This window comes from Lagopus muta, chromosome 11, assembly GCF_023343835.1.
Source record: "Lagopus muta isolate bLagMut1 chromosome 11, bLagMut1 primary, whole genome shotgun sequence".
Taxonomy (NCBI): Eukaryota; Metazoa; Chordata; class Aves; order Galliformes; family Phasianidae; genus Lagopus; species Lagopus muta.
In genome coordinates this window covers 6,353,297-6,365,478 of record NC_064443.1, presented here as the reverse complement: position 1 = coordinate 6,365,478, position 12,182 = coordinate 6,353,297, and the positions used below count along the sequence as shown (strand labels likewise).

At 37.9% G+C, this 12,182-nt stretch overlaps 1 protein-coding gene across 3 annotated transcripts in view; it reads left to right on the top strand.

Moving 5' to 3' along the window:
• The window catches only part of FAM120A (family with sequence similarity 120A), a 49,398-nt gene that overhangs the window by 16,003 nt on the left and 21,213 nt on the right, over positions 1-12,182 (top strand). For 2 of the 3 annotated variants that reach the window (XM_048957159.1, XM_048957157.1), the window contains exons 4-10: positions 1,031-1,159; positions 1,624-1,720; positions 2,770-2,870; positions 3,175-3,458; positions 4,775-4,862; positions 7,599-7,823; positions 10,589-10,763. In XM_048957159.1, coding sequence (XP_048813116.1) covers positions 1,031-1,159; positions 1,624-1,720; positions 2,770-2,870; positions 3,175-3,458; positions 4,775-4,862; positions 7,599-7,823; positions 10,589-10,763 — 1,099 coding nt within the window. The remainder of the gene's footprint in view (positions 1-1,030; positions 1,160-1,623; positions 1,721-2,769; positions 2,871-3,174; positions 3,459-4,774; positions 4,863-7,598; positions 7,824-10,588; positions 10,764-12,182) is intronic. The other variant, XM_048957158.1, reaches the window with a different exon arrangement.

The window sequence follows — 12,182 nt, the reverse complement described above, 5'->3', positions numbered from 1 at the left end:
TGTGGTGGTTGCTTGGCCTGAACTTCCTGTAGTGCACACAGGATCATGTAGTGCATATGAGAGAGGTAATTCCTGTAATCGTACGCTGAATAATCCTTAGATTATTTTCAGGACGCTAGATATAGAGGAGCCTATTGACAGAGCTGAGATGGAAGGCCAGGGTTTCCAGGGCTATCCGGTTTCCTTCCTTTCTCCATGCAAACACTGGAAGGGTTCAGGCCGAAGATCTGAGTCTAAAACTTTCTGGCACAGCAGCGGAGCCATCTGCAGTTGTCAGCTGCAGAACTGTGGGAGCTGCAGAGGCTTTGGAAGTCATCCCACAAAGTTCTTCCAGCTCTTTCTTCCTACTACAAACAGAGTTCTTGTGCTGTAACATCCAGAGCGATTCTTATCTTCTCAAACCCGTGGCCTGAGTCAGTGACCAGTGAATCAATGGGAATTCATTATTTTCCTAAGATCTTGAGTAGCCTGTATTCTGGGTTCTGTAGAGAAAAATGTATGGTCTGGAGGGGCTCAGTCACAAGCTTGAGGGAAATTTTTAGCACGCTTCTACTTGCATGTTTCTTGTGCTTTCAGAATAGTCAGTCAGTATAGGGTGTCAGACATCTGAGGATAGAAAATTGATTATTTTCTCTCTCTATAAAATGCACATGTCCATATTGTTAAAGTGTTTTGTTTTAGAGGAAGTGTGCAACTGGAAAGCAGTAAAATAATTAGCATTGTTGACCTTGTCTGTTGTTGGACCTGGTACTTAGGCAGCAAATATTTACATAGAGGTGAGGTTTCTCTTACATACATGTAGATACATATATACGTACTGTAGATGTGAAATACGTGAGTCATTGTTTGACTGGAAGTTTTGAAAGCAAGGTGCAAACCCCCAAAATGTTTAGCTCCTAAATCTGCCAACGTAGACATCGTTGAATATATTTTCAGTAAACAGTTGGGCTAATTCTTTACTGTGCAACTGAAGGATCTCGGGTTACGTTATCTATCCTGTTATCTCACATTAACATGTTTGTTTTCATAGGTACGTGCTCACCAGTTAGTTTTACCACCTTGTGATGTAGTGATCAAAGCTGTAGCTGACTACGTCCGTAATATTCAGGACACCACTGATTTGGATGCCATAGCAAAAGACGTTTTTCAGCACTCACAGGTAAAGTATGAAGAAAATACTGTTTGTTTGTTTGTTTTAAACAATTGTGCCCTATATTTGGGTTGCACAATTACATTCGGTAAAAATAGGGTCTTGAATCAGGTGATATAGGAATCTGTTGTTGTATGCAGTGTCGTAGGTGCCCTAATGTAATTGTCTGCTTTTTTGGAAGGCAAAATTATTACACTTAGTTGCAGTGCTTTGCTTGATAACCAAAGAGGTTTTGTAGTCTGGCTTCGTGTACGTGAAGATATGTAGTATTTTTCAAGCTTCATCCTTACAGGGGCTGATGTAGTATTTTTTGTGAGGATGAATCTCCATGGCTCCATAGGCATTAATACTGTATGTGATATATCACATATAGTTGGCTATAGTTGACTACTCTGCAGTGCTGTGCTTACCTGTAGATGTCATGCCTGGATCTGATCCTGATAGATATTTCTTTTTGTATTTATTTATTTTAGTCTAGAACAGATGACAAAGTTACTCGATTTAAGAGAGCAGTTGCTTATTACTCAGCAACTAATAAACCTATGCCATTTCATCCACCACATTACATAGGTAAGTAATTAAGAAAATAAAACTTCTCACTTTAACTAAAACCTGACGTAACCCTAAATTATTACTATAATAACCCTAGATTATTAGTAGGGTCTTACAAAAACATACACTCAGGCAGTATTCATTAACGTTTGAATACAGTGTTAGAAAAAGTTTTCACAGAGTCTTTGCAGAGGTTGTGCTCTTACACCAGAAAGAGTAACAGCCTGAACTTACTTTCCTCTTAGCTACTGCTGAGTCAGTTCTAAGCATTAGGTGGCATCCACACGTAGTGCTGGAAATGAATGAAAACTGATGTCTACTTCCAGTCATGAAGACAATTGCCATTTCTTTTCCACTAAATATATTTCATACTCCTCACTGGACTTACCTGATGCTTTTTAGAAATCCTTTCCTAGTCTTTCATTTTTTTGATGTCACAACACATGTTCTTAAGCTATACACTAATTGATACCCATCTCAGATTGTTCCAAGGTTTACAGACTAACCCTGTGACCATAGCACTTAGCACATACACCTCATTCTTAACATTAAAATGTAATTTGAGCTGGAATTTTCAAAAGACTTTGTTTCTGTACTGGTATGCTATTTTTATTTTTTTTTTTTTAGCATTCAACAAGCTACAATGAAAAGTGTATTAAAGCTGTGCTAGATCCAGTATTCAAGTGATAGAATGTGCCAGTGTTACATGTATTTGTGACACTGTTTTTTGCCAGCTGCTTGCTTATCACATCTCTTGGGCTTTTTTTTTTTGAAGCTTCCTTTGGTTTCCAGGTAGAATAAAATTATTGTACAGTAATGAGAGAGGAAAACATGTGGCAAGTAAAACAGACTTCACGAGCTACAGAATATTTCTATTGTGAGTTAAAAAATGAATGAAACTTGCTTAAGGCACAGTGGAGAACTGTTAACGGAGCAAGAAAAAAATAAACCATGAAAGCAAAAGGAAAAAAAAATGGTAAAAATTATGTCAAATAAATAGTGAGCGTTTTCATGAGTGGTTTTCTTTTCCTCCTGTTTGTTATTTCTCCTCCCCATTTGCAATGCAGCAGCCAGACCAAATCAGTTTGGAATGCCTGGGATAGTGCCACCATATGTTCCTTCTCAGATGCTTAACATTCCACAGACCTCACTACAAGCAAAACCTGTGGTAAGTGTATCCCTCTGCCCTTCTCCTTGAGAGAAACCTATCATGCTCATTGAATTAAAATCTAAGTGGGAAAGGTTACGCCTAACTTTTTTAGCCTGAGTGTTCACTGATTGCATTTTCACCCTGAAGCTAAAAAGAAGCCAAGGACGGTGGTACAACAAGTTATATGGATGCCCAAGATGGCTGAGATTTGTTGTGCACGTTTGGAAAATGTACTTGGATAAATAGTATGCTTGTTTGTTTTTTTTTTTTTAGAGAAGATCCTTATTGTTACCTTTATTTAGGAAATATTGCTGTATTTTAGGCCCAGCAGATGTCCAATCAGGGTGGTGCCCAAGGTCAGGGTCCATACCCATACACTCTCTCTGAGCCAGCCATCACCTTGGAAACAGGTGGAAAAAATCTTTCTGAGCAGAACAACTACAGTAACATTCCTCATGAAGGAAAACATACACCATTGTATGAACGATCTTCTCCAATAAATCCAGCTCAGAGTGGGAGTCCTAATCATGTGGATTCAACCTATTTTCCTGCCTCTTCTACATCATCCTCCTCCGACAATGATGAAGGCAATGGAGGTGCAGTGAAGTAAGTTTTTCACAAGGATGTTTTCCTACTCTTATTTTCAGAATTGTTCAGTATGCCGATAGTAACAAAATCTGCTCATTAACGATGTGGTAGACTTTCAGAAAACAGTGTTAGTTCACTGTGACTGTGAATATATCCATGGTTCACTCTTGTCACCTTGTTCCTTAATGAGCAGAAATCCAAAACCAAATAACGTTCAGCATTTTTCCACTTCTGGTCTTATATTTTATTGAAAGAAGGAAGGAGTGAGATTTTAGTAAATGTCATAAAACCTTCCTGTTCTTTTCTTTGTATAAAAGAAATACCACCTCACATTCATTAAAACTTCAGTAACTGAGAGCTGTCTGCAACATCACTGAATTTTGTAGTGTCTGCACTTCAAATATTTTGGGGTAGTGTGGTTTTGCAGAGAAACTTGATGTCAGAAACCCAAGATCTAATGCTGTGAGTTAAGAGCTCTCACTGACAGGCTATATGTATAACGATGCTGCCGTGAAATTGGTTTTGTTCTCTTTTACTAATGTGCTTTGTTTATCACTGAAGTGTTTTAAGACTTGCAGTAGATCGTATGTCTGTCCTTGGCAATAAAGTTGTGCAGACTTCCTTGTAATTACTGCTTACTGACCTACAAAAAGGGAGCGGGAACAGAGGCAGTTTGTGTTTACCTTTTGTCATGCTGGGTGTAGTGGCTTACCATGTGAGAATCAAAACCTGTGGCTTCAGCAGGTCTGTGATTGCCTTTGGAAGATCGTGTGTCATAGTATAAATACGCTGCCACTCAGTACTGATTCTGCACATATCTACGATTACGCATGGTGCTTTGGACTTAATTTTTCCTGATCCAGTCTGTCAATTTTAAATAAATTATCATGTGTTTTGCAGTGCTGAACTGGAAAATTACCCACTTTACACGTATATAAAATATTTTTCGGTGTTTTTTATAGTACGATTTTATGGAATACATTTTGAATTAGTTTGGAAATGGAAGTCTAGGTGTTGTCACTGCAGTCTTCTGACCGAGGGAAATTACTTGCCATGGTGACAGCTATTTCAAGATCAATCAAGAATTTTTCCTGCATGAACATTATTTAGTCCTCGTAAAGGATTCCCTGTTACTTTGAAACGCAATCTAAGTGTTGATACACTGTGAATGAATAAAAGTAGGAATCTTGAATTCGTATCTATGAATTGACATTTCTAATACATAGCATACCTTGAAGTCCTCTCTGGTTAATAGTTCAATTAACAGCAACCAAGGATTTATTGCATCCTACGTGGTACTTTAATGCTGTGTTTTTCTTTATGCTATCCTTCAGCCATGTCAGTGGGAACAAAATAGGCTGGGAAAAAACAGGAACCCAGTCAGAAAGTCAAACACGTGGAGACCTGGGAGACCAAACAAAGGTAATTCCTTGGAACAATGAAGTTCCAAATATTACAGTTTATTGTTTTGTGCTTTAAGTTTTATAATGAACTGCTGAGTAGAGGTTTCAAAATTGATCTGTGAGACTTACTGTGGTTTTTTTACTTGTTTTTGTGAATTACAAAACAGTAGCTTTAAAACGTAGTGAGAAGTTTCCCAAGGAATGTTGTTTAGCATATACATAAAAATTAAGTATGCTGTTTTGGAAAATACTAAATATGAAGTAGAAACAAACCTATGAACCCCTTAGGTAACAGCCTCATCCTTGCATGTTTACAAAGGAGTATGGCATTACATCCACACGTACAGGGTCCGTGTCCTGTCAGATGCAGTATAGTGAGAACAGCTCTGACAGTGTTCTAGCATTAGCTGCGGACTGTTATAGGTGTATTAAAGCTGAGCTGAAGAGTGAAAGGCCTTCACAAGTGCTTGATAAGACTGTCACATAATACATATTGAATTAGTTCCGTGGGACCAGCTACAGTGTATTGCTGTTTAACTAAGTAAAGGTGGGGTGATTAAGCCATTATTGAAGACTTACTCTCATCCCATTTGATTTCTTCAAGATACAGAATCATTGTCAAATTGAAAGTGTGATGATCTGTTTCATGATGTTGAACCATTCTTAGAATGCTCTACTCATTTCCATGTGATACTTTGGCATTTTTGTGATGGAACTGTGCTCTAGCATTAGTTTTGTTTAAAAAAAAAAAAAAGGAAAGAAAGCAAAAAAGAAAGCAGTCCTAAGTTACTTGTGCTGCAGAAGAACAGACCGTTTTCCCTGTATCTTTGGTATAGGAATTCCAGTAAACTTTGGCTTTGTGCTTAAAATATCAAGCTGGTGATTTCATCCATCGGTGGTGGTTATTTTTGCAGACTACGCCCCGCACGATAACTGTATCTGCCTGTGGATTAGTCACCATATGCAAATGCTAATGTGACCTATTGCATTCCTTTTTGTCTGTACCATGGCCATGCACGAGCCCAGCACACCCCAGCTGCAGCCCTGCGTGCTCTGTGCTGCCCTGCAGAGCAGAGATGGGGGGCAGCCGGCGGGGCACTGCTCCCACAGCTGGGTGGTGGCTGGTGGGACGTGCAGCAGGACACGGCTGCCTGCCCCTGTGTACATGCAGAATTAGGGCTGTAAAAGCAGTGATTCAGCTTTCCAGGAGATGTATGCATGCAGTCCAACTTGAGTGCAACCAATTTAATTTGTTTTACTTACATACTTTTCTTGAATGTCAAACCACTTCTTCAGCCCTCTGTAGAAGACGGCAGTTCCATCTCTTGGGAACAATGGGGAGAATTATAAGTACATCTTATTTTTTGAAGAGGTGTATCTACAAAATGATTAGAAAAATAAATATTTCCTGAAATTTTTCACTTTGGGATGAGCTGTAGGAGTTTCTGAGGTAATTTGGAGCACCGAGCATTGATCAGACAGCACCAGTCTTGACGCTCCTTTTACTGTGACTTGCATGTCAAAATTCTCGCCTTGTAGTTGTCTCACTTTGGGATTAGACGTGACAAAGGCATGCTCATCTCACTTGGGTGGATGTATAGCACTGAAAAAAATAATACTTTCAGCTGTGGTAGTTTCTCATTTTAAGTGTTTGAAGATCACTGTAGCAGATTCAGGAAGAACTTGGGTCATGAGAATGGGGAGAACATCGATATGGTTTGGAATTTTTCCTCCCTCCATGTCCCCCTGTAATGGCCAGTCCTGTAAACTTCATGTTTCAGTGTCACACTGCATTTTAATTGTTGGAGTAGTAGAAGAGAGGAACAGCAATCTTTAAACTGACAGAGATAATATAAGAGCTGTGAAAATATAAAAGAGCAATGATAATCTGTGTTTGTGAAAACATTACATTCTGTTAAAGGGTTCTGTACCACAGGCTTTAACCATTTATTCCCTATATTATCATCATAAATTAAAAGTCCAGTCTACCAACTCCGAAGTATAATCTTACAGTAGCATCCTCTTCTATTGTGTGCTTAAATGTACTCTTAAGATACTATTTCCCCTTTGGTATTTTAGAGCCTACTTTACTAAATTCGCCTTCTTTTAGGAGGTTGTTGGAGGATGAGCTTTTTCTTGTTTTACACAGGTTTGTATTTTCCACCAGTGCCTGGTGAACAAGCATAGCTTGTTCAGGACTTCTTCCACCCCCCATTCTTGTACTTTCTGTAGAATTTGTAAAATCTGAAATGTTATGTGCAAGTTATGAAAATACTCATGCATAATGTGTCATCACATGCATGAAGTGAATGGCAGTCTCAGAAGTAATCCCTAAACTATTATGGTAGCTTATAGACATGAAACTAGTATGAACTCTTTTCTGAAGCTAAGAGCAGCTTTCAGTTCTGAAGATGAGGATTTTTAGGAATGAAGTCCCTTTTTTTTTGTTTGTTTGTTTGTTTGTTTCCAATAGCATCTGTGAGAGGTGTAACACAAATGCTGCTTACAAAAGGTTTATTCACTGTGGGTAATATTTATATATTTAGTAATTGTCTTCTGCCAGCAGACAAGGACTAAAAGCCTATATTCTCCGAAAATCTTTTAGTCAGCACTATGTGGTGTATTCTGCATGTTGCTAGAACATGATGTGAGTTTTCACTGTTTTCATTGTGGATGAAGAAGAAAATCTGCGATTTCTCTTGGCTTATCTTCTGTAAGCATTAAAAAGTACTTGATGTTGTGTGTTCTGTTACAGGCAGAAGGTTCCTCTAGCGCTTCTTCAGGAAGCCAGGCAGCCGATGTCAAAGGGAATCAAACCAGTAATCCACAAATCCCATGCCTGTTGTCAATGCCCACCAGAAACCACATGGATATTACTACCCCTCCATTACCTCCAGTAGCACCTGAAGTATTAAGAGTGGCAGAACACAGGCACAAGAAGGGGTTAATGTACCCCTACATCTTTCATGTCCTAACCAAGGTACGACGTTGTAAAATTATGTGCTAAAAAATAATCTTTCTGTAAAGATAATTGCACTTATATATCTGGCTAAATAATTTTGTAGTTTTACATCCCATTTTAAGCTTTGAGTTTTGGTCTAGTTCTAGTGCTTCTAGCACTTCTTTCACTCGATATGCAGCCACTGATCTGGCTCGTACATTGTTGCTCTAGGTATGAGATGACTGTAATCACTATTTATTTGAAAAAAACAAACCTCTTTTGTCTTTAATATTTTATCTTTGTACTTTTACATGTCCTTGTTTGTGCATGTGTGTACGTATGTATTGCCCATTTTTAGAGTGTGATGTGTGCTTTGGTGTCTCTGCCAAGTCTCTTCTGGTTTCAGTGTTAAAAAATAATTAGATTGTTTTCCCTTGTAATGTGATCCTTCCTATCCTTAATAGCCAACCCCAATAAAGACGTAGCACCTGTAATAAATCCCTTTTGTTGTCTCATAAAATGCAATTATAGAACTTGATGATGCTATGAGTTCTTTGGTCACTGATTTATTTTATGTGCTAGATCCCAGGTAAGCTGCAAGCCCTTCCATGCAGCTTAGGCTGCTTTTTCTGCAGTAGGTTAAGTGGGGGGGGGCGGGGAAATTATCTCGGTGGCCACATAGAAACATCTTGAAAAGCAATGGGACGGCTTCTTGCCAAAGTAAGTAGTGGAAGGAGGCAGAGCAGCAGTGTTCTGCACAGCCCTGTGTTTGACTTACACGAGTTCCAGAAGAAATGAATTCTGTTCGTTGTTCCTTCTGTGCGCAAACAGAAGAGTCCCAGAATGAGACAACTAATCCTTTTCCACTGTAGCATTCAAAATACTCAGTACTGGTTCCTGTACATCTAGCACCATAGTTGGTATTGCTGTCATGTTCCTGTACATTTCATGTTTATCAAGGAAAAGTGGAGAAGAAACAAGAGACCCATGAAGACCATTAGTGCCAATTCTGTTTCATAGTTTGTTTGGCCATATACTCTCAGTACATCTAAATACTACTGGAAGTTTCCTGTCTCACAATGGGAAGAAACTAATTAAACAACTGAATTTTGGGAATTCAATCCTAGCAGAAAAAATAAATCTAGAGACTGTTGCAATATAAATCAAATCAGTACTGCTTAATTTTTTTTTCTCTATTACCTGAAATGCTTTTGAATGTTCGCTAGGGACCTCAGGTATGCCAGCAGTATGTTGGCAGGTACCTCATTGAGTGATTTTGAGATGCTTTAGAAATTGGCACGCAAAGATTGCCTGGATTATGCTGTTGTTATACATACAGAGAGACTTCTTACACATCCTTTATATCTAACTTAATGTTGTCTGTATACAAGAAAAACACTTTAACCATACTTTACCCATACTTTAACTTTACCCGTACTTTAACCATATATCCAATGCTGTGGATATGGTAGAGATCTTTATGTAAGCTAAAGTGATACAAAGAGGGTGAGGCAAGCTAGTAACTTCTGTGTAAATATACACCTGCAGCAATTTACAGCTTCCACCGGTTTCTGCCTTCTAATCTGGTTTACATTGATTATAAAGGCTTTGGGCATACAGAATGCTATGGTGTTTTCCTGTACCTCATGACTTGACTGGAGAGTTGATTTGGTAATGTCACGAATGTGGCTCCTTTAAGTGTTGCTGTAAATCTGTGTTCTCCTTACATGAAATAACTTTTGTTAATTTGCTTAAAAATTTCTTGTACACTAAAAGAAATTGGATTGATGGAGATCTTCTCCAGGTTGTGTTTACTTGAGAAGGAATTAAACTTTAATGAATTACATTACAGGTTTTCATTGTTCTACTGCATAAAAAGGACAAATTGGTGGCATTTTAAAATGGAAAGAAAATGCCCTTTTAGGAAACAGCAGGTTAGTCTGTGAGATGCATCTCTGGCAAAGGATGAGGTTTGTTCTTAAGGAGTTTTTTGTTGATATCACTGATGCCAGAAAGAAAAGGAGAATGATGAATAAGCTTTCAAAGACATTATTGATTCTTGACACCTTCAGTAATAGGAATGAGTTGTTTTCCAGGAAAAACTTAGCATGGTTGGATGCACAGATACTGAAAATGTAGAATGGTGCTGCTATTTTAAGAGAGCTGGAAGGTCTTCCATGTTTTGTTTCTGAAAAAGAAACTGTAAAATGCTTTACCCACATATAAAACAATATTATTTATGTAATCCCCAGTTGCAGTTTTTTGGCCAGGCTTTCTCATAATGTTATTTTTTACAGTGATTCCCTAGTATTGTTTGCACCAAAACCTCCAACTGGTGTTTTTAAGCAGCGTGAATATTTTTTAAAGGCTAAAAATCAGTCTAGATTGCAAATAGTCATTTATTCTTCAAATGTGCTTTGAGCGTCTTGCTTCTATAGGCAAGTTATGTTACTGTCATATATACTGTTTTGCTCCTAGAAGTATCTGTATGTAAAAATCAGTATTTAGGTAATCCAGGCCAAAAAAAAAAAAAAGCAAAACTAAAACAAATGTGAAAAAACAATAGGTAAGTGATGGGAATAATTGGAGCCTGGATATTTAATGGAAGAAAGGAAGTGGATTGTAGCAGGGTAATCCTTCTCTGGAGTTACCTTCACGTACGTAAGATCCTCATTACTGCTGAATCATGTTCCTGACAAGATGGGATTCGCTTTAGAGCTGGATTGAATTACTGAGCATACCTAAATGCTTCATTTTTGCTCACTCTAACGTCTCTTATTTTTCTCATTTCTTTCATGGAAAAGGGTGAAATCAAAATTGCCGTTTCTATAGAAGATGAAGCCAACAAAGACCTGCCTCCTGCTGCTCTGCTTTATAGGCCAGTTCGTCAGTATGTTTACGGAGTCCTGTTTAGTTTGGCAGAAAGCAGAAAGAAAACGGAAAGACTCGCTTTTAGAAAGAACAGACTTCCACCAGAATGTACGTACTGTGGAATCCGTTCTTTATTGCTCTCCCCTTTTGCTGTGTTTTCATTGGTGCTGTAATTTGAACGAGAATAGTTAATAAGGTTTCATGAATGTAGCTGTAGAACTGGGGAAATTTGTGGCTTATTTGATCCATGGATAATAGAAAAAGATGTTTTTAATTTGAGATTTTATTTCTTGCAGTAGCTTAAGAACTTTAAGTGCTGTCCTTTTCTAAGCAAGCTGCAGGCTTTGTTTTTCAAAAAGTGTGTTCAGACTGCTCTCAGACTTGCAGCAAGTAATGTTATTTTTGATGGATTTTTCTGTGTACATGTTAGAACTTGATTTGAGAAAATTTGCATTCTGAGCAGTTCTGTGTAGGAACTTCCAAGTGTCAACATAAATACGTGGTTTAAAATCTGCAGAAATTAGGTGTGGTGTAAATAAAAGCAAACTAAACTTGTGAACAGGCTTGTCAAGAGATCTTTTTGCTGGTTCAGTCAAAAAGGTGAGTGTTAATCCCTACATTAATCTGGAAGTTATCTTCTTAACTTCTCTGCTTCCAGGAATTACTTTCATTCCAGAACATTCACTCTCCTCATTCTGGAGTGTTTTACTTATTTATAATGAAATGCATGCAACGAAATGATTGAACTTTACAGTAGCATCTTATAAAGGTTACAGCGTTGCTGAAGCACTAAGTGGATAGCAGCAGCAGAAGTGTGTATTTGTATGTAAGTCTGCTGTCTATGTACGAAACTTAAAAAGCAGATATTGAGAATGTCTGCAAGCATTATTTACAGTCTTGATGTATAAAAGAATAATCATTTGTTGTGTACATTCATGAGGAAAGTGACAATCTTCCAGCAGTTGAAAAACTATTGCTCTTAGTTATGTTGTGGGAATTAATATTCACCCTGTTCGATTTCCTCATCACACAGTGTCAAAAGCTGAAGTCTTATCTCAAATAAGAGTATTTCAGGTTATGAGGTTATTTCAGGACTAAAATAATGAAGTTACTTGCAGCACCAACTTGCCCTCATTAGTTTTGTCCTTAAGTGTACTACAACATTTGTAGTAGCAAAGTAACTAACTGCTGAAGGTCTGCTTTGATTTTTCAGGATATTTTCACCTTGTAAACCTGAAATGTTCTCTGTAGACTGTTGGAATCCCCATCTAATTGGTCTTTTCATTTATGCTGCTTTTCAGAGGTTTATTCTCAGTGGAGACTAAGAACGCTACTGCTAACTTTGTTTAGTGACAGGAGCTCCAGCAAATATTGTTGCAGGATGCATTCAGTTACCTGACCTACTTCTATTTTAGAACTGGCCATTCTTTATAAACTTAAAAAAAATAAAATAAAATAAAATAAAATTGGAGCATCTATTTGAACTCTAGTAGTTTCACCACAAAGCTTCAATTGCTGGTAAAGATA